Raw genomic sequence first — 21018 nt, 5'->3', positions numbered from 1 at the left:
ACCCACAAGGCTACAGGCCGATCGATCCACACGAAACTGATTGAATGTTTTCCTAGGCTTTTCAAAAAAGCTCAAATGATTAACCAAATTCTAACCGAGCCCTTTTTGTCACGTCTCAATGAAAAACATGCATGCATGCATGCAGGAAGTTCAAGTACCAATTAAATCTACAATCCTTTCCGGACTTCAAAGCTCAAGATATCGAATGCTAAACACCGACATGTAAATCCCATGAAGTTGACAAGTGTGCACGTCTTGAAATCAAGATTAAGGGTTGAGATTAAGAGACATTAATTAGAATCAAGATTCAAGCCGAGCCTCTTTAGCCTTCTCATATAGGAGTACAAGATAAGGATCATGTGGAGCCTCTTTAGTCTTTATCTGCATACATATTAATTAGCCTTTGACTCGTAGTTGCATAACATGGAGTCTTTATCTCTAGCAAAAGGATGTCAGAACCTTCCGTTGAAACTCTCGTGTATAAATATTATTCAAATATAAGTTTTGAAAAAGGATAAGATATACAGAACTCAGAACCTTCCGTTGAAATTCTCGTGTATAAATAAATATTGTTCCCAGGGCTAAAACTTAATTATTACACAAATTCGAACATTAAATGATGGGACACTTGGATCTAAAAATTAAAACCTTAACCATATATGAAACGGATTCTTTGTTTCAGCCTGCTGGTTTTTTTGTCATCCAAAGCTCCATTAGCTCTCGGACAACACGTTTGATTTTCTTCTCTATTTAGAACCAGTCATTGTCAAGAATTGTGAGCTTCAAACATTCTTAATCTTAGAATAATATTTTGGTCTGGGTTGGAACAAAGAGGTAAGCTAGTTGTGATGAAAATGCTTTGCTGGTTTTGAGGTCTCCACTAAGCCATGTGACTTACTATAATAAATACACCTACTTGCTTGAAATAGTTAGGATATAAACGAAACAGATTTGGAATTTTGGACTATCAATCACCAAATCAATCGTTCGAGGTCAGCTAGCTTGACACATCTTCTAAGTTCTAACACCCTGTAACTGGCGGGGCAAATTCCCCTTGTTATTGATCTCAGTGTTTTCCCCTTTTCTAGTTTTCTTTTTCTTCTTCAAGATTGGACAAACATACATTTTTGCAAAATGAAGCTCAAGCATTAAGGCTAGGAATTGTTTGATTTCCTATATTACAATACCAAATTCGAATTAACTTTTCAACTTTATTGGGGAAATACTGAAATAAATTTGAATCAATGATACAATATCAAGCTGTACATGACCCAACTTATGGCAACGCATGATTATTTATTTAGCTAAAAAATATATAGAAAATGACAAATTATACAGCCATATCCAAGAAATTACTCATGCTTGTTAAAAAAAGAGTAACTCATACTAAGCCACCGGTGTAAGGCACTCCTGTTTGAGGCAGCCAATAATCCCCCAGTATGAATTTAGACACTGTAAAATTAGCAGCAGTAGTAGCATTAGTAATCACGTGATAACCAGGCCATGTCACTCTATTTGTAGTGTTTGATCCGGCTCCTCTATTATTATACTCCGCATAATACAATGTGCTTAATCCGAAAGTTCCATTCCAGTCATGCCAACCAGCAGGATTTATGAAGTTATCCATGAAAGATTGCATGAAAACTGTCAGACAGTACTCCTTCCATGGCCGGCCTAGGTATGTTTGAGTGGTACCATTGCTTGCAGCTAAATCAGAAGCTGCTCTAATGGTAGAATTTTGAATTGAAGTACCTGTGTTTTGATTTGGGTCCGTTCTACCTTGAGCAGTAATGGTATTGAATTGGCCAGTTATTGGCAAGCGAGGATATATATTGCAGTTCTGAAAAACAACAGCAGCGTTTCCAAATATGAAGTCAACTGTGCCATAAATGTCACACTCTCGATAGAATTGCCTAAGAGAATGTGTGTATAAGGTGTCCTGGTACCCCTCAAAGCTGCAGCTATAGAATGTGGACAAATCTGCCCCAGTTCGAACTGCAACTGCCTGGCTCTTAATTGCCCCAGCTGTGTTACGGAAAGTAATGTTCACGGCTACGAACCCTGGTGCAACCACAGCTGCAATATTTTGATGTGAAAGAAAAATGTTAAACGGTGAGCATGTGGATCAACCTTGCATGTTAAATTATTTGTGTTTATTCTTAAAAGATTAAAATGTTATATTCTAACACTTCACCAAAAATGTTATAGATGTGACTTTATTTGTCTCACCTTTAAGATATATAAGGCACTTTTGCTTAAATAAGCTGGCCAAACTTACATATTAGTTTAAGCTTTTGTAATAAATGATAATTTATAATGAGACAGTATTTCTTACCAAATGTTGCGGAATTGAACGTTGTCCACCCATCAGCGACGCTCCTGTTGCCTGTGATAATAGTCTGATTGATACCATCTCCAATCAACAGCAAATTGTTCTGTTTCTTTGCAATAGACACATACTCTTGGTAAACACCAGCGGTGATATAGATCAAGAAGTACCCGGCCGAAGAATTAGTGTTGTTAGGAGCAGCAGCAATGGCAGCATTGATGGTGGTGAAGTTTCCGCTTCCATCCTGGCTCACAGTCACAATGTCATAAACCGTAACTGCTTCGAACTGATCTGTCTGAAGCAGCTTTCTCCGGCTTGCTGACTCGAAAATTGTACGTGTGTGACCGGACATTTTAAAGGGAAAACGTCCATTTCTGAAATTAGGATGGTTCCTCTTAGGCGGCGAGTCATTCCTCTTCACAGGCACCCAACCCTTGTTGAACAAAGCTAGAGAGACACCATGGAGCTTAGTGTCATCATCAAGTGGCCCTGAAAGATCATTCTTTACGCTTGCATCAGAAGCCATGGTTACTAGTCCCTCAAAACAAGTTTCTTGGTTAGTTAATACGGCACTAAGCAAGGTTTGGATGTCATCAACTACCTCGCTAGATAGAGAAACATTAGTTATATTGACAGTTTCATAGGAGGTTTGAAGGTACTCCACGTTAAAGCCAGCAAGTAATTGGCAATCTAGTAGGGCACGTATTGTGGTTTCAGACAAAGTGGAGCTACGTTGAAGATATGAGTCCACAGTGTTTGAAAATTTACGTGCTTGTGATAATGACTTTTGAACCACAAATCGACCGGAGTCGTATACATTGGCATTATGGTTAGGGAGCACTGATTTGCAATAAGAAGGGTCTTGGGTGGAGTTGCAAATGTGTTCTGGTGAGTCGGGACTAGTCAGGTCAGACCTATCTGCAAGAGAGAGACTAACAATAAAGGAAAGGAGAATGAAAATTGAAAATGTTATGGGAGAGAAAAGCTTGGAAGCCATTGGTATTGGACAAAGGGAGGGTTTGAAGAGTGTGTATTGGTGGAATGCGTTATTGGGTTCAATTTATAGAAGGGAAAGGAGACCATAGAAACGATAGAATAAGCATAATAATTTGGTTCGTAGTTGGTAGGAAGGTTTGTGGAAGTCAACTTGTATATGTAGGACTTGGTCTCCCTTTTTTTTTTTTTGGGTCTAGCTAGGCATTAGTTTGTACTCAGCTCGCGGATGCATGAAGCTTGGCGTTCATAATGGACGAGGTTGATCTGATTCTAAAAAATATATATAAAAAAATGGAGGTTGGTCTAAAATAGCTACAAATTAGGGTTTCAAAATTTTTAATTGTATCAATGTTGATCCTTTTTTTTTTTTTTTTTTAGTTTTATGTATATAACACTTTTACAATATTTTCACAACAAATTTTAAGTTGTAAGCTAGATATTACTGATAGAAAAAATGTAATTTAAGTAGTGGATTCAAATTATAACCAATAACAATTTCTTACTTAGGATTTGTTGTGAAAATGTTATAAAAAGATTATGAATGTAGCATTTTTTTTAATTATTCTTATTCAAAATCTTTGCAATATACAATCTTAGGAGGTGTTAATTAGAAATAATAATCTACATAAATTCTACTAGCTTCTTTGGGCATATCTTTTTGGCGTAGTTATTTTATGCTTATCTAGATAAGAAAAATACATTCATGTAAATTGTCTGTTATAAATCTTAGAAAATGGTTTACTCATGAATAAGAAGCCTAAGAGCAACCACATCAGTGGTTGTAAAAATGTGCAAAATACAAAAAAAAAAAAAAAAAAAAAATGTTCAATTTTGCACATTTTAACCCAAAAAACACTCACATTAGTACTTGTAAAAATGTGCAAATATACACAACTGCTTTGCAAATGAACAGTAACCGTGCATATATGCACGGTTATTGTTTATGTGTATACGATTTTTTTATTCTTTTTTTTTCTCTCCTCTATCAAACTACTTCTCTTCCTCTACGTCTACAACAACCAACAGCTTCCCCAACGTCTACAACAACCCAGCACGGCAAAATAAGAAAAAGGAAGAAGAAAATAACCATCCAACCACCAAACCCAGCACCACCACCAAACACCGCAACCTAGCACAAAAAATTAACCTCAAATCAACAGAAAATTAACCCAAAATCAACGGAAAAGTAATTAAAAAACCCAACTCAAAATCAAGACAAACCCACTGGAAAACCTAACTCAAAATTAATCAAAACTCATCAGGAAACCCAACCCAAAAATAGTCCAAACCCACCGAAAAACCCAACTCAAACCATATTTAACGGAAAACTCACGTGAAAAGCCCAACGGAGCCGGATCTGCTGCCGCTCGATCTGCTGTCATCGAGTCTTCCATTGTTGCCACTAGATCTTCCATTGCTGTCGTTGGTTAGGGGTGGGAGGCGAAGGGTCGTTGGTTGGGGGTGGGAGGCGAAGGGTCGGTGGTGGAGGAGAGAGGGAGGGGCAAAGGAGAGAGGGAGGCCAAATCGGCGGAGGGCTGAGGCAGCAACGGCGGGTTGGGTGAGGCGGCTGTGAGGGAGAGAGTGAGGGAAAGAGAGAATTGCATGAGAGAGTTGAAAAAAAGAGTGGGAAGTGGAAATAATAATAATAGATAGGTATTAATAAATAATAATAAAAAAAAGAATAAATAATATTATTTAAGTAGAATAGATTTGTAAAATAGATAAACTGATTTAGGTGTTTTGAAAAAGTAGTAGTGTAAAATAGAAAAAGTAAATTTTTAGTGTAAAATAGACGGAAAAATTTGATCAGACTAATATGAATGCTCTAGTAAATACATAAAGTTGGATAAATGAATACGTACGTCATCGTTTTGTGTGCTTGTATATTTTCCCCTAAAATGCTACTTACTGTACTATTCAAGATCTAGAGAAATATTTTTTTAGCATCCAAATAATTCTTGGATCACGTTCAACAGAATCTGGAGAGTTAGAATTACGTTTAAGTATTATTAGCAAGTACTACTGGATTGTTGATTTAGAACAGGGTTGTTTTAATGTTGTAAACTTTAATTTATTAGTTGATTTGTTTTCCTTGAGGCTGGTGGGTTTTTTTTTTTTTTTTGGATAGTTTTTCATGTGTCATAATATTGTGCGTTATTTATCTCCGTTGTTATTTTATTTGTGCACAATATATATAGGTTGTAGATATTAACTAAGACCTTAAACATAATAGGACTAATTAATAACTTGGCTTAAAGTTGGTTAATTTACAAACCAACTATATACACATAAATTCTAAGCAACATTTGGTCAAGACCACTCAAGTTGAAGCCAACCAATTTCATGAAATATCAAATGGAAGAAGCAAACTCTCACCTCTATTAAGATAAGTGCGACCGTATATACCAAAACAAGTAAGACAAAAAGCTTTGGCGAATGTTGAGTTTGAGTGGATTTTTGGCTACAAAAGTATGACTTGTCAACTATATGACTTTATCGAGTCGGCAGGAAATTAAATAAGACCAAGCGAATAGAAAAATGGTTCGAGTTCATCTGGTGAGGGTGGATTTAATTTAGATGTTCATTGTTCTGACTTCTGAGAGCTACCAGATGGTTGTGTCGAGGGAGAGAGGGAAAAAAAAAAATACCCATATGGTTGTGAGACCCACGTTACATGTGGATTAATGATTATGGAAGGGAAATACTACTTAATTAATGATTGTGTCTGATGTTTCAGAATCACTAAAATAAATAAAGAAAACAAAATGGAGGAATTGCACTTGGCTAGTGCATCAGCAAGAAAATTCAGAGACGCATGAACATTAATGCACACGTTAATGAATGAGTAAATAATTGCTCTTTAGGCGAACCTAAATACCAACCTTTTTCACATCACATAGGTAATATCTATAGAAAAATTGTCACTACTTGATATATAAAAAAATAAATAAGGGATATAGTATTTTTTTTTTTTTGAGAATGAATAAGGGATATAGTAGATCTTTGAGTTTGGCCTGTCTGAGACTGGCATTATATAGAGACGCTAGATTTGGATGTTGGATATATTTCAACTATTTTTCCAACATTGGATACTTGTAGTTTCCACTTTCCAGAGCTTCATAGCCATACACAAAGGTTTGCGTAAGTCAGGTAACTTGAACATGTTATTCCTAGTTAAAACCATTGAATTTGACTTCAGAGAGACTAGTATTTGTTATAATATAATCGAGATGCTGTTACAAGTAATCTAAATTTGCAAGACAAAGTCAAGGACTCATAGTTTGAAAACAAATGCGTATAATCTATCAGCTAGGCAAATATACTAACCAAGTTGCTATATATAAGCGGCTCCAGCTATGCCACGCACCGACCAAAAAAAAAATCACTACATTTTTAACAAAAATTGAGTTGGTAAATTATTATTGGTTCTTATTTGAACTTACTACCTACTGACAAGTCTAACATCACATTTTTATATATCATTAACAATTTGTCACATGACATCAGAAGTTGTAATTATTATTATTATTATTTTTGTTACTATAAACTTTCTCAAGTGGCTATGAATAAGTTGACAATATCCTATTACATTCGAGATCATAATTCCTTGACTAATGCTATATACACAAAATTTCACAATTTTTTTTATAACGGGTGAGTTGGCACGTTTTACTAGTTATTATTTAGGTCTATTATTGACATTACCTTTTTATTTACCACTAACTATTTGTCGTATCAGAAGCTATAATTTTTTTTTTTTTTTTTTGGTCTATAGACTTTTTATAATTCCTTACTTGTTCATATGTCTCACTAATGACAATGCTTCATAGGACAGTGCTTTTCCTACGGAAGTTCAATTTGACCGTGCACATGGATCCCCATATGCAACCTGAAACGAAAACCATGCATTTCAATGAAGCTTAACTCCTTTTTGCATAACAATTACGTAGACATAGATCAAAGAAACCACTTGATAAAAAATACAACTCAAGTGGCATTAATTATTAACCTACTGTGCTGTTTGTCATGATCTTGTCATGCGTCCAGCGCATATCGGAAACTTTCCACAAGGAATAGGTCGTAAGGATCGAAACCCAAGAGGCCAAGATCCTTGAGCGTTTAAGCTCAAGTACAGGTACTTGAGATTTTGATCTTGCAGGATAGAAGAGTGCATCCAAGTACCATATATAACTGTATCAAATTATCAATGGTTTATCAAAATTTCAGTCTGCAGAGATTATTTTGGTTGGGTGAGGAATTATAATTAGGAAATCAGTAAGTCCATATACAGAATAACTTTCACAATCTTTTCACAATTACTAATGTCATGGGTTGTGATTAGCTAGGTACAATAAAAGTAATCAATAGTGCTACTATATATGTGTCAATGTTATACTGATCACAATCTATTATCTCAAATATTTTGATAATAATTGTGGAGTTTAATGTGTTTATGGCTTTGTTGGGAAAAAAAATAGACATATAAACTTTGTAATACATGAGAGGCCAACCTTAACCCCAGTGTGACCCTAGAATGTTTTAAAAGTATATATTAATAATATATATGGGTAAATTACAACTTACCCACATGTGGTTTGATCAAAATTTAAATTGTCTACATGTGATTGAAATTTGAGAATTTATTTATTTAAAATTTGACAAAAATTTAAGTTATCTACATGTGATTTGAAATCTTATGATGCAAGTGTTTCACTGGGTCTTTTTGATTTTATTTTATCTTATATTTTTATGTTTTTATGTGTTTTTGGAAGAGAAAGACATAAAAGTGAAGCAAAATTACATATTTAGCCATATTTTTAACAAAAGAAGATTATATAATTCTAACTGAACTAATCTTAAGTGGATAAAGTATCAAATTTCAAACCAAATATTGGCAACTTAAATTTCTATCAAAATATAGTTGGGTAAATGGAAATTTGCCTCCTATATATATATTTAAAGTTTGTATCCTTAAAATTCAGTAAGTCCAAAAGAGATTTAAAAGGTTGAACCTATATATGTTTGGAGCCAGAAGAGGGCCAGCCTTGGCCCAATTTGAGTTTGATTTCAGAGACAAGCCCATGTTGGTCAAGGACTCACCAGCTAAGGTTTGCAGGAAGAAAATGACCTGCTCGCTAGGCCAGAGATCAACTCAATGGAATTGGTTAGAGGAACTGGTTAGAGGAACTCTAACAATCAAGTTCTTAACGAAATTCACGAAATAATATTAAACAAAAGGGTAGAGGTAGAGTACATGGAATGCACATCTTTCTCTCTAGTCCAAGGTTTTTTATATGGTTCACTAATCTTCTACTGTAACTATCAAATTATTGAGAAAAAAAATCTTAAATATCCATTTAAATAATCTATTTTGTCTTCACTCTTCACAAATAGTTATATACGGGAAAGAATTGAGATTATAATATTCTTTTTTTAGACAAAGTCTTTCACCCTTTTTGCTTATTTTTTGTCCATATCTTGAATTGAAATTGTGACCGTTGTTAGAAGTATGTTAAAATGATTAAATTTATCACATCTTAATAGTTTAAACTTTTGAAATAATTAGTAATTTAACATGGTATCAAAGTAGGAAGTTTTAAGTTCAATCCCTATCTCTTGGCCCAATTTTAGGCCTCACATATTAAAAGGTACTTTCGGCCCACACATGACGGAGGTGTTAGAAATATATGGTTAAAATGATTAAAATTACTATATTCTAATAGCTTAAACTTTTGAGCCAATCATTAATTTAACAACAGCAAATAAGAATGATGTCTAGTTTCTTTTTGTCTATGTTATGTTTTTTTTTTTTTTTTTCTTTTCTTTCTAAATAGAAATATATCAATATGTAAGAAACAAAGTTAGCCAGGCAGTTGTCCTCATATGCCTCCAAATTCAATCATCCCTAGAGGAACGAAACTGAACTAAATAATAAAGTCATTTATTTTATTACAGGAGGCCCATATATCTTAGCAGATGGGCCACCCTAATTCTATCTTTGTTGACCCAATATAACCTGAACTAAATGAAAGGATGGGACAGTATGTGCGTTGCAAATTAAGCTTTCATTTTTTCAACCGTTTGCCTACTTATCTCCCAGCTCACCCTTTTGGAAACTTTCACAATGGTTCCTTGATTATTGCTGCAAACTTTGCTGCGTAGCAGATACTATTAAGCTCTTCTGGAATAAAGCTTTGAGGCTGAAACAGTTGTGGTCCCTAGCTATTATTGCAAAACCCTCGCTTTCCCTTCCACCCAAGTTGCATCCATGTTTTACTTTACCCAGTCTTGTCAGGGTCTACATAAAGCTTAATTAGGTCTTTCCGTGAAAACACCTAGCCTGGATACCTTCCATGTCCAATCCTTATAGTTCAAAGTTCAAACCAAACCATACCATATTCAGCAAAAAAAAAAAAAAAAAAACCAAACCATACCATGTTCATATATTGACATTTGAGAAACACGTGAGTTTCTGTTTTATTTTTTTTTAATCTGCGTCCCAGATAGTTCACATTAGATTATGTCTATTAGTTTAAGTTGAGTGGGTATATAACTATATATATTGCATTCAAGCCATTTATTGAGAGATTATTGTCGCGGATGTTTCTCGCTATATATTAGTATCCTATTTTCACAATACTGGATTCTACCTCGATAACATGTTTAATTTAGACTTGATAATGTACTTTTATTAAATCTTGAACTTAAAAGTTAGATGCCAAGTTTGAGCTCATCTTAAATAATGGCTCAAGTCGTGCCACGATGAACAAAAGTATTTAGACTTTTTAACAAGTTTGAGTTCAAATATTAATTGTAGGCTAGGTACAAGCTCAAACCGAGACAAAATTCTTCTTGTTCACAGCCCTACCTACTAACTCTAAAGAAATTCCTCTAAAATATATGTAGTCTAGAAACAACTAGGATTCAATTTCAACATGATGAAAGCTCTTGTGAAAAGTCACTAATAATCCATTGACAATAATTAATTAGGGGTGTCAATGTTCAACCCAACTCGTGAACAAGACATGAACCCGACACGATTTTTTGCAGGTTAGGATTGAGCCTTAGTAGCTTTAGGTCATAAATAGGTCAAGTCGAATGCAACACGATAAGAAACGTGTCATAAGCGAGTCAACCCGCGTAACCTGCAATAGACACGTTTGACACGCCAATTTATTCATATCAACTCAAAATGATACATTTAACACAACCCTTTTAACTCATATAACAAATAAATTTTCATTTTATTTTAGTTTTGTCAAATAACTTTTATATCCAACCTATATTTTAAATTTAAAAAGAAAAGTGAATAATTATAACAACTTACAAGGGATATAAACGGAAATTGAAATAGGTTGAAGACTTGAAATGTATACACTACTTTTGGGATTAAAAAAAAATTAAATGGATGTTATATCTAATATTAAGCACGTTGAAAAAGGTTATCTCACATTTGCGTCAACCCAACATAATTCGTTTATTAAGCGTGTCAAGTAAATTGGGTTAGGTTAACTTGCCTTATTAATAGGTTGGATTAGAGTTGAAAGATCATGACACAATTATTAAATGGGTTAGGTTCGGGTTGAGTCATTTAGTCGAATACTCCTATCTTGACTCGATACAAACCCAACACATTAACTCGATTTGATACCTCTAACAATAATAAAAATGAACAAATTTAGGACTGCAGCTCTTATGTCACAACTTTACCATAATTATGATGTGACATTGTAATTAAGAGAAGAAAATTTGTGAATCATTGTGAAAAACTTTGTGGTCGTAAATTTTTTTTTTTTTTTTTTATGAAAACCAATCACAATAAATAAATAAATATATATATATATATATATATAATACTCATTCCGTTCCACTTTTTTTTTCCTTTATTTCATTTTGAGATGTCCCAAAATATTGTCCTATTTTTAAAAATAAAAGTCATTAATTTACTAATATTCCTATTATACCCCTATTAATTTACTAATTCAATTTTTTGATAAATTTTTTTAAGGGTAGTTTTGGAAACTTATACATTTTTAAAAGATAGACAAGACAATAAATGATGTTCTCTTAAAAAGTTTGACTTTTCAAACAAGACAAAAAAAGTAATAATAATTGTTAAAAAAAAAGTGTAATTCTAGAATTACTCAACAAAGGGCAGAAGCCGAGTCCGACTGTCCAAGAGCCAAGAGACACTAATCAGTAAATTAACAACATGGAAACGAAAAATAAGAACTCCAAAGCAAAGCCCAAAGGAGCAGACATCATTTATGCATAGATAGGATAGGGATACAACTTTCGGACACAAATCTCACAACTAAGCAGTGTATAGTCCGCATCTCCTTGCTTTACACCTAATTATTGAGTACCGAAGTACTGTAAACGTGTAAGTTTTCATTAATTAAATTGATAGTAAGAGTCATTATTTATGTAAGACATTTATAATATTTTCATAAGTTCCTGTGACAGACAAAGCCCATTGCTTTTATACTCTATTTAACTAGCATCAACCACCATATTTAGCACCACTCATTTTTCACTTCTCTCTCTCTCTCTCTCTCTCTCTCTCAAATCATCCACAATGTATAATCTCAGAGAAAGAACTAAACTCTTGCTTACTTTCTTGCCCATCTCAGCCATTGCCTTAGTTTTGCTGCTCTACTCAACAACCCCTTTGAAAAAGAGCCCCAAGAATGGCACCACAGATATGGTGGATATCCCCCACCTACACATCCACAACCACAAACACATCCAAGTAGCCCATTTCACATGCCAAGGAACACTATACCCAGAGCTATGTGTCTCAACACTCTCTTCCTTCCCTGATCTCGCTACCAAGTCACTCCCACAGATCATCTCAGTCACTGTAAACCACACACTTTCCAAAGTCAGAGTCTCCTCCTCAAACTGTACCAGCATCCGCAAGAAGCTCAAGAATCTTGACCCTCTTCAAAAGAGAGCCTTGGACGATTGCCTTGAGCTCTTTGATGACACAATGGCTCAGCTTAAAACCACTATCTCTGACCTCTCTTCTAAGAAATTAGACTCCAAGCATCACAATGACTTACAAACCTTGTTAAGTGCCGCAATGACTAACCAGTACACGTGTCTTGACGGGTTTACTCGTAGCAAAGCAGACGTGAGAGAGGAAATCAAGAACAACTTGTATAATATCTCTCAGCTTATGAGTAACTCTCTGGCCATTCTCAAGAAAATCCCGGGGTTTAACACAAGTAAGTCCCAGGAGTTCCATGAGTTTGGAAATATGAAAAATGGATTCCCATCGTGGGTTTCCCGGAAAGATCGAAAATTGTTACAAACAACAGTGAATACGATCAAATATGACTTACGGGTGGCTAAGGATGGCACTGGGAACTTCACCACCATTGGCGAGGCAGTGGCTGCAGCTCCAAACTCAAGCACAACCAGGTTTGTCATACATTATTTGACCTTCTAAATAATTCTAGAGCAATGTTAGAGACACCATTTTTACAATACTTATCATAAATCATTAAAGTAAGTGCTCTTATTAAAGTAATATCACTTTTGTTCCAGTAATATATACATTAATTTACTTCAGCAGTTAGGGAAAAAATGTCCTTAAATTTATTATTCTAATAATTTGACATATTAGTACTCAATTAGTGCTCGCTAACTCTATGTACTTGTATAATAATCAATAAGTTCATTCTCATAATGTTGGTCTATTATGAATTAATTATGTATTAGAGAATTGTTAGTAATTGAACTTTTGGTACGTAGGTTTGTGATATACATAAAGGCCGGGGCATATTTTGAGAATGTGGAGGTAGAGAGGAAGAAGCCCAATTTGATGTTCATAGGTGACGGGATTGGAAAGACTATTGTGAAAGCGAGTAGGAATGTGATAGACGGGTGGACTACATTCAGGTCAGCAACCGTAGGTGAGAGATTAAAAACTTGAACTTTCTCCTAAATTATATGCCTCTATATTTGACTTCTTTGAATTTTAATTTGATTTGTTGCACACCCTTTTACAATTTTAAGTAGAAATATCTCTTGGTGTTTGATGCGGATGATGATCTTGGCCATGTCTATTTTTTTGAGGGGTCTTGGCGATGTCTATTATTGCATGACGTATGTGTTATGTAATAATGTACTGGCAATAATAAGAGATGTGGGACACGAGTTGTTGGTCCATTCACGTACGTAATCATGTTGCATCCACTTCAGTATAGACTTTGAAATATGCAAGACTGTGAGTTGTACTACTCGCCTTAAAACCAATTGGTAATAAATAGGTATACTCAAAGTCCATTTGGTTGGAATGGTAAAAAATTATGAGGATATAAAATAAAAAATGATAGGAAAGTGGAATAATAGAAAAAATTTAGTTTTCACTCATGTAAGTTTGGTTGGGAAGATGAAGAAATAGAGATATAAAAAACTTATTTATTTGATTGAGAAAAAAAAATAGGAGGATAGAAAAAGAAGCTGATATAAATTTATAATTATGTCCTGTTATAAACTAAAAGAGTAAAAGCAACACATTTTTTTTATTAAAATTTTTTGTATGAATAGTACTTTATTTATACATTAAAAAAAAAAAAAAAGTTTAGGGACCGTTTGGTATGGATTTTAAGCAACAATTTTCAGTTTTTAAACAACATTACATATATTTCCACATACATTTTCACCTACATGTATTTTCAAAAAATACAAACAATGATACTAGAACAACATCACCAAACACTCCCTTAAGAACCTAAAATTACTTTAAAAAAAAAAAAAAAACTAACTGTTTGAGAAAAGAAAGGATAAGCACATAATAAAAGAAGAAAAAAAACTGAAGAAAGATAAACACAAAAGAAAAAGAAAAACGAAGATAAGCAAGAAAGAATAAACAAAAATTGAAGAAAAGGTCAAGCATCAGTTGTTCGGTACAAATGAAAAAAACAGAAACGGAGTGAACAGCAAAAGAATCCTATCAATAAAAAGACAAAAGAAGCAGAGAATAAAAAGACCCAAAAGTTAAAAAAAAAAAAAAATTGAACGTTGGCATGGGCAATTTTGTCCAAAATATTACAAAGCATTTTCTCTCGTACTACCGCTCTGATTTGGGGTGATTCAATTTTAGTGGACTAAAGAGAAAACTACCGAGCCCCACCACATAAACCTATCATTTAATATCATACCATACAAACTTGTTTTTATAGTGGTAGTAGATAGCGGAATTGTGATTGGCAACACCCAAAAAAAGTGTATATCTTATAAATTCAACCACTCCAATTAAAGGATGATTTATGGGATTCTAGGCAATGTAATTAGAAGATGAACATAAAGTATCCGTTTGGATACAGCGTTTCTCCACAGCGTTTGCATTTGGCATTTGCCAATCTGTGGGACCCATGTGAATAGTAGCAATCCATTAAATGCAAGATTGAAGAAAAAACACATAGCTCTTTTCCCTAAATGCACTGTTTCAATAAAAAAATCCTCCATGCGTGTATTGTTCATCATCACCCACGAAACAACAATGGCAAAGGATCACAACAACACAGTGCGGAAGAGGATTTATGGGAAGAGAGGTGTTAGGGTGGGAGAGGAGTGAAATTGGAAAATGGTGAAATGGGTTTATGGAAGGAAGAGTACTCTCTTAGGGAACCCAATCTTCACCGGCGTTGAACTGGATTGTCTTCCTCATGGATTTCTTTTCTGAGCTCTTCGCCGGTGTCGAACTGGGTTGTCTTCCTCGTGGATTTCTCTTCTTAGCTCTTCGCCGGCGTCGAACTGGGTTGTCTTCCTTGTAGATTTCTCTGGTGGGCATGGATTTCTCTTCTCGAAGGGAGGCATTAGGGTGGAAGAGTACTCTCTCAGGGAACCCGATCTTTGTTGGTGTCGGACTGGGTTATTTTCCTCATGGACTTCTCTTCTAAGCTCTTCACTAGCGTTGGACTTCTAAGCCCTTCGCCGGCGTTGAACTAGGTTGTCTTCCTTGTGAATTTCTCTGGTGGGCATAGATTTCTCTTCTCGAAGAAAGGCGTTAGGGTGGGAGAGGAAAAAAAAAAAAAAAAACACATAGCTTTTAAATACTTTCAGCTGTGCTACATTATTTAGCCCCAACTTAACCCCAAAAATAATCAGGTGGTATTTAAAATTATTTACTATAATATTTTCAGTTTTCAACAAAATCAGTCATTTCTAAACGAGCCCAAAGTCTCATTAGAAAGCTTGAAATGATGGGTGATCCAAGTTGGTAATAGGAAATTATCATCCTGATCTTATAAATCTCTGATTAGTTTGACTTCAATGGTACCTGCCTGTCTGGCACTATAATCACCATATAAGAGCCAAATCGTAGAGAATAGAGTAATACTATAAAAGGGTTTGAAACAAAAATGCCCTTTCCTTTTGTCTTATTCTAATTCTGGAATCAAAACTTCAAAAGCACATTCACGGGTGTATATGGCAAATTATTGGGTAGAACCAAGGCCATTTTTTATGTATGCACTCCAAAAAGGTCTGACATGCCATTATTATTTTAATTTTAGATTACTTTTTATTATTTATTGTTGATTAATCTTTTTATTTTTTTTTTATAAGATAGAATTTCTACTTTAACCTAATCTAAATGTATATGTGTGTGAAACTCCCTCTTAGAGACTTAAATCCCGGCCCTTACCCCCCACAAGCATTTATACTTGTGGAGTGACCATTGCACCAAGAGTATGTGGTGGTGTTGATTAATCTTTAAAACTCATTGCATTTTAATTTCAATCTTTCTTATTAAAGATGCATAATTTGATATATTGATTTGATTTAATTCAATACTAATCAGTAACCCTACAATGTTCCGGAACGATTAGTATAATGAGTTTCTTTTTTTGTCCAAATATGATAAGTATGATAGATATAAATAATAACTTACTTAATATTATTTTAAAACATAAATTCTATTTATACACAAGTATAAAAAATACATACTAAGTACAAACCACCTTATTCATGCAAATCAGTATGTAATTCTTAATCTGTCAAATATAAAATAGCATATCATGCAAATCTATCATTAAAAAAATACATATCATGCAAATCTGTCATTTATTTCGGCTATTGGCAACAGCTCAGTAAAAAGCATATTTGACAAATCTGTCTAGCGTTCCTACTTTTTATCTTTTTCTAATCATTATTTTGTTTCGATTATTGACAGCTCAGTAAAAGCATACACATAAGACAAAGCTGCCTCAATTTTCTTTTATTTTCTTCTACTTTTTTTTTTTTTTCTCTTTTGGCTTTTGCATCCTAACAGCTCAGTAAAAGCATACCCATAAGACAAAGCTGCCTCAATTTTCTTTTATTTTCTTCTACTTTTTTTTTTTCTCTTTTGGCTTTTGCATCCTAGCTATGTACTTAAATAGATTTACAACGGATAAGGATTATTGTTTTGGTCCCAATTCTATATATGGACCCAAATTTATAAAGCAGGGACCCTGACATGAATTTTAACTGCATTGAAGAGACTTAGGGTGCGTTTGAATTGACTTCAAACTGATTCCGGAAATGATTTTCCGGAAAATTCGGTGTTTGGCTGTCACGGAAAACGTTATTTTCCGGAAAATGATTTCCGGTTGACCATGAATTTTCCCTTTGACCACGGAAAATGATTTCTGCCTTCATTTTCACTTCAATTTACTTTCGGAAAAAGAGAGAGAGAGAGAGAGAGAGAGAGAAGAGAGAGCCCAGATCAGAGAGAGAGAGGGACGATCGTGCCGACGAGCGGCGCGATCGACGATCGCGCCGCTCGTCCGACGATCGCACCGCGCCGACGAGCGGCGCGGTGCACGATCCCGATCGACGATCGAGCGGCGCGATCGACGATCGCGATCGACGAGCTCAATCGCGCTCGTCTCTCGTCGATCGACGATCGCGATCGTTGATCGACGAGCGCGTTCGTCGATCGCGATCGTCGATCGACGAGCGCCGCTCGTCGGACGCTCGTCGGACGAGCGTTTCGCCGGATTTGATGTATTTTCTGGTAATGATTTTACCGAACCAAACACCAAAATTAATTTTCCGTAAAATGAATTTTGTGACAGCCAAACACATGAAAACGTTTTCCTTTCCGGAAAATAGCATTTCTGGAAAATAGAATATTTTCCGGAAATGATTTTACGCGAACCAAACACACCCTTAAACATCAACAACATTTTTTGTGAGTACAGAAAAACAATAAATGCTAAACGGCAAATTTATACAACTTTTTTTGCTATTCATCATGGTTGTTAGCGGTAAAAAAATGGACCAATTATTTATTTTATTTTTTTACCACTCACAATTATTATTATTATTTTTTTTGGGTAAACTACCGCTCACAATTTTACACTTTGTGAATTGGAGTAAAACTTGGGTAAATTACTGCTATAGTAGCATTTTTCATAGAAAAAATGTGTTGGTGACGGTGGCTTAGGCCCTAGGAAAAGGAGAAGCATCTCCTGATCGAGTCGAGTTGACAGTCGTGGTCCTTACGTGGATTCTTGAAAAGCGTGAGTTTTACTTATTTTGTCGGCAAAGGCATTTGTCTCCTAATAGACTACTTGTAATTTGCAAATGATCCGGTTAGACATTTTTGTTACGTAATAAGCTGCTTTTAAAGGAAATCCAAGTTCACATGTTATCATCAATGGTTTAGTTTGTCTTTTTCTGCCGGTTCTTTAACTTTTTGAAATTTGGGATGAGTTTCTATTCGTTTCATTTTCAAATGCCAAATTTGGATAGATGCATTTATCATTTATGCTTTGGATGGAAAATTTTTAAGTACTTTAGAGAAATTCTCTCCTTTCCTCTTACCTTTATAGTGGATCCTATTACAAATTTAATAAATGAACTTTATTATGAATGTAGGAGAAAGTACTATTCTCTATACTCTGAGAATAGCTAAAAATTACATGTTATGGGTTACTTGTGCTCTCTATCTACAGAGAAATCTAAAACTGAGATGCATGCCTTTGGAGATTGAATTTTAGACTGCTCAAAAGTCATTTTCTAATAATGTCATCAAGAAAAGTAAATCACTAAATTCTAACTAGAGAAATAATGATCATGATTTGATGCTTGAAAGTTGCTTAATGTGTCATTTCGCTTTACGGGTGTAATCTTACCTACTATGGAAGTTAAGATCCTATTTGGGTAAGCTTTTTTCATCACTCAATTTTCGTTACTCAATTTTCATCACTCATCACTCATTTTTTCACACTCATTTGGTAACATCACTTTTATTTTCATCACTGAATTTTTTCACACTATTCATGGGTCCCACACCTGTCAGTCAGTACAGTTTGTTTTTTTTTTTAGTACCCAACTCACTGAAGCTAATATATAAAAAAATAAAAATAAAAAACCGAATAGCCAACCCAGGAAAAAAAAAAAAAAAAAAAAAAAGAACAACGCCAACCTAGGAAAAAAAAAAAAAAAAAAGTCAAAAGTTGCGGCTGTGGGTCTCCTATGCGTGTTTAATTACAATATTGCCATTGAGTTATGAGTTATGGAAACAGAGTTATTGTTTTCCAAACAAACTTTTTACTATGGGTTCCACCATTTTTGAGTTATGAGTTATGAAAACAGAGAATTGAGTTATCAAAAAACTCAATCCAAACGGGCTCTAAAATTCAAAAACTAGGATACATTGAACGGACACAAACACACTTCTAACTGCTTATTGACGAAATATTTAGGGATTCATCAATTTCCATAACTTATATCTTTATTTCCATAATTCATAATTCAAAAATGGTGGGATCCATAGCTAAAAATCTGTTTGGCACCACCATAACTCTGTTTCCATAACTTTGTTTTCATCACTCAATTCTCTAATTTTTGAGTTATGAGTTATGGAAACTGAAAACACTACATGACATTTCCGTAACTCATAACTCAATGGCATTTTCGTAAATAACACTACATAGAGGGACCCACTGTCACACTTTAGCTGCAACTTTTGACAATCTTTTTTTTTTTTTTTTTTTCACTGGGTTGCCTTCTTCATCTTCTTTTTTTTTTTTTTCTCTCTTTCCTTTCACACTAGGTGGCTTTTTCTTCTTCCTTCTGATCTGGTTTTCTTTTTTTTTTCTTTTTTTCCTTCTTCTTTCACTGGGTTCAGTGATCTGATCTGGGTTTCTTTCTTTCTTTTTTTCTTTTTTTTTTTTCACTGGGTTCGGTTTTAATAAAAAAAAAAAAAAAAAAAAAAAACCTGCACTGAGTGACAGGTATGGAACCCACAAACAGTATGAAAAATATTGAGTGATGACAAGTGAGTGATGGTGCCAAACGGGTAGGGTATTTTGAGCGACGAGTGATAAGTGACGGAAATTGAGTGATGAAAATTATTAAACCAAACATGGCCTTAAGCTCTTGAATGCCTTATAAGTCGTTTCTAGTAATTATCATATCACCAACATAGAGTAGGAGAATGAAGTTGACAAGGTCATCTGAATAATAATACCTTGTCATATGAACCAGTAGAGTAACCAAGATGGTCGATAGTGGTGTTGAATTTAGCAAATAAAGTTTGAGGGTTAGTTTTAAGTCTTTTATAGCTCAACTTCTGGTGGCTAGTAGGGTTGAAAAACACAAAAGAAACAAATTTTGCTTACCCTGAATGGTAATAGCTTCCAATTTGTATGGTTTTTGGAATCTATGCTCTACATATAATCCCATGATCCTTCATCTAACACTTTTTGTACATATATATTGTGATTATTTTTCAGCCGTGGTGGGGGATGGATTCATAGCCAAGGGTATAACCATTGAGAACTCAGCAGGGCCAAGTAAACACCAAGCAGTGGCATTAAGGAGCGGTTCAGATTTCTCAGCATTCTACAAATGCAGCTTTGTTGGCTACCAAGACACCCTTTATGTCCATTCCCTTCGACAATTTTATCGCGAATGTGACATATATGGGACAGTTGACTTCATCTTTGGTAACGCAGCTGTGGTTCTCCAAAATTGCAATATATATGCCCGTAAACCAGGTGAGAAGCAAAAAAACATTTTCACTGCACAAGGTAGAGAGGACCCTAACCAAAACACAGGGATATCTATCTTAAATTGCAAAGTTACAGCTGCTGCGGATTTAATCCCAGTAAAATCATCCTTTAAGACCTATCTAGGGCGTCCATGGAAGGAGTATTCAAGGACTGTTTTTCTCAGATCTTACATTGATGATTTGGTAGACCCAGCTGGATGGTTGGAATGGAATGGCACATTTGCATTGAGTACCTTGTATTATGGTGAGTATAAGAACCAAGGGCCAGGGTCTAACACAAGTGCTAGAGTGACTTGGCCCGGTTATAGAGTCATCAAGAACTCAACAGTTGCAAGCCAGTTTACTGTAGGGGCATTTATACAAGGAACTGACTGGCTAAATTCTTCTAGCATTCCATACTTTGTCAGCTTGAGTTGAGGACTGAGGATGGTTATAAAGTAATTAATGCCTTTTCCTCTGTTTAAATGTTGACGTTTAAGAAGCTCTATGATCGAATAACAAGCATTCATATGGCTCTGTCTAAATGAATTTTATATGTTTATATTGTACTTGCAATGTAAATTTACATTGTGTACAACATTTGCCACTTTTTGTGTGTGTGTTTATAATGTAAATTTACATTGTACTGCACAATGTAAAATAAGAATTTCCCTTCTCTAAAACCTCTTCTTTGAGA

At 34.7% G+C, this 21018-nt stretch overlaps 2 protein-coding genes across 2 annotated transcripts; one reads left to right on the top strand and one right to left on the bottom strand.

Moving 5' to 3' along the window:
- Nucleotides 1–1191: 1191 nt before the first annotated feature.
- LOC126709900 (probable pectinesterase/pectinesterase inhibitor 7) lies at nt 1192–3360 on the bottom strand. Its single transcript, XM_050410269.1, has 2 exons — nt 2336–3360; nt 1192–2076 (listed from the first exon to the last, which is right to left on the bottom strand). Exons 1-2 carry the CDS (start codon nt 3324–3326, stop codon nt 1382–1384), a joined length of 1686 nt encoding a protein of 561 aa, XP_050266226.1. The 5' UTR covers nt 3327–3360; the 3' UTR covers nt 1192–1381.
- Nucleotides 3361–11837: 8477 nt separating this feature from the next.
- On the top strand, nt 11838–20866 carry LOC126710607 (pectinesterase). The gene is made up of 3 exons (XM_050411158.1): nt 11838–12751; nt 13085–13245; nt 20065–20866. Exons 1-3 carry the CDS (start codon nt 11904–11906, stop codon nt 20757–20759), a joined length of 1704 nt encoding a protein of 567 aa, XP_050267115.1. The 5' UTR covers nt 11838–11903; the 3' UTR covers nt 20760–20866.
- The last annotated feature ends 152 nt before the right edge of the window (nt 20867–21018 follow it).

The sequence above is a fragment of the Quercus robur genome, chromosome 12 (genome assembly GCF_932294415.1).
Source record: "Quercus robur chromosome 12, dhQueRobu3.1, whole genome shotgun sequence".
Taxonomy (NCBI): Eukaryota; Viridiplantae; Streptophyta; class Magnoliopsida; order Fagales; family Fagaceae; genus Quercus; species Quercus robur.
The sequence above is the reverse complement of the archived record's forward strand: the minus strand, read 5'-3'. Positions and strand labels throughout refer to the sequence as shown.

What these genes read in the sequence shown, in the direction of transcription:
- LOC126709900 (XM_050410269.1), bottom strand. Translation starts at nt 3,326, where the DNA reads ATGGCTTCCAAGCTTTTCTCTCCCATAACATTTTCAATTTTCATTCTC. An exon ending in GTTCAATTCCGCAACATTTG is followed by an intron (nt 2,077 to 2,335) that starts GTAAGAAATACT and finishes AAAATATTGCAG; the next exon opens with CTGTGGTTGCACCAGGGTTC.
- LOC126710607 (XM_050411158.1), top strand. Translation starts at nt 11,904, where the DNA reads ATGTATAATCTCAGAGAAAGAACTAAACTCTTGCTTACTTTCTTGCCC. An exon ending in CCAAACTCAAGCACAACCAG is followed by an intron (nt 12,752 to 13,084) that starts GTTTGTCATACA and finishes TTTGGTACGTAG; the next exon opens with GTTTGTGATATACATAAAGG. An exon ending in ATTCAGGTCAGCAACCGTAG is followed by an intron (nt 13,246 to 20,064) that starts GTGAGAGATTAA and finishes ATTATTTTTCAG; the next exon opens with CCGTGGTGGGGGATGGATTC.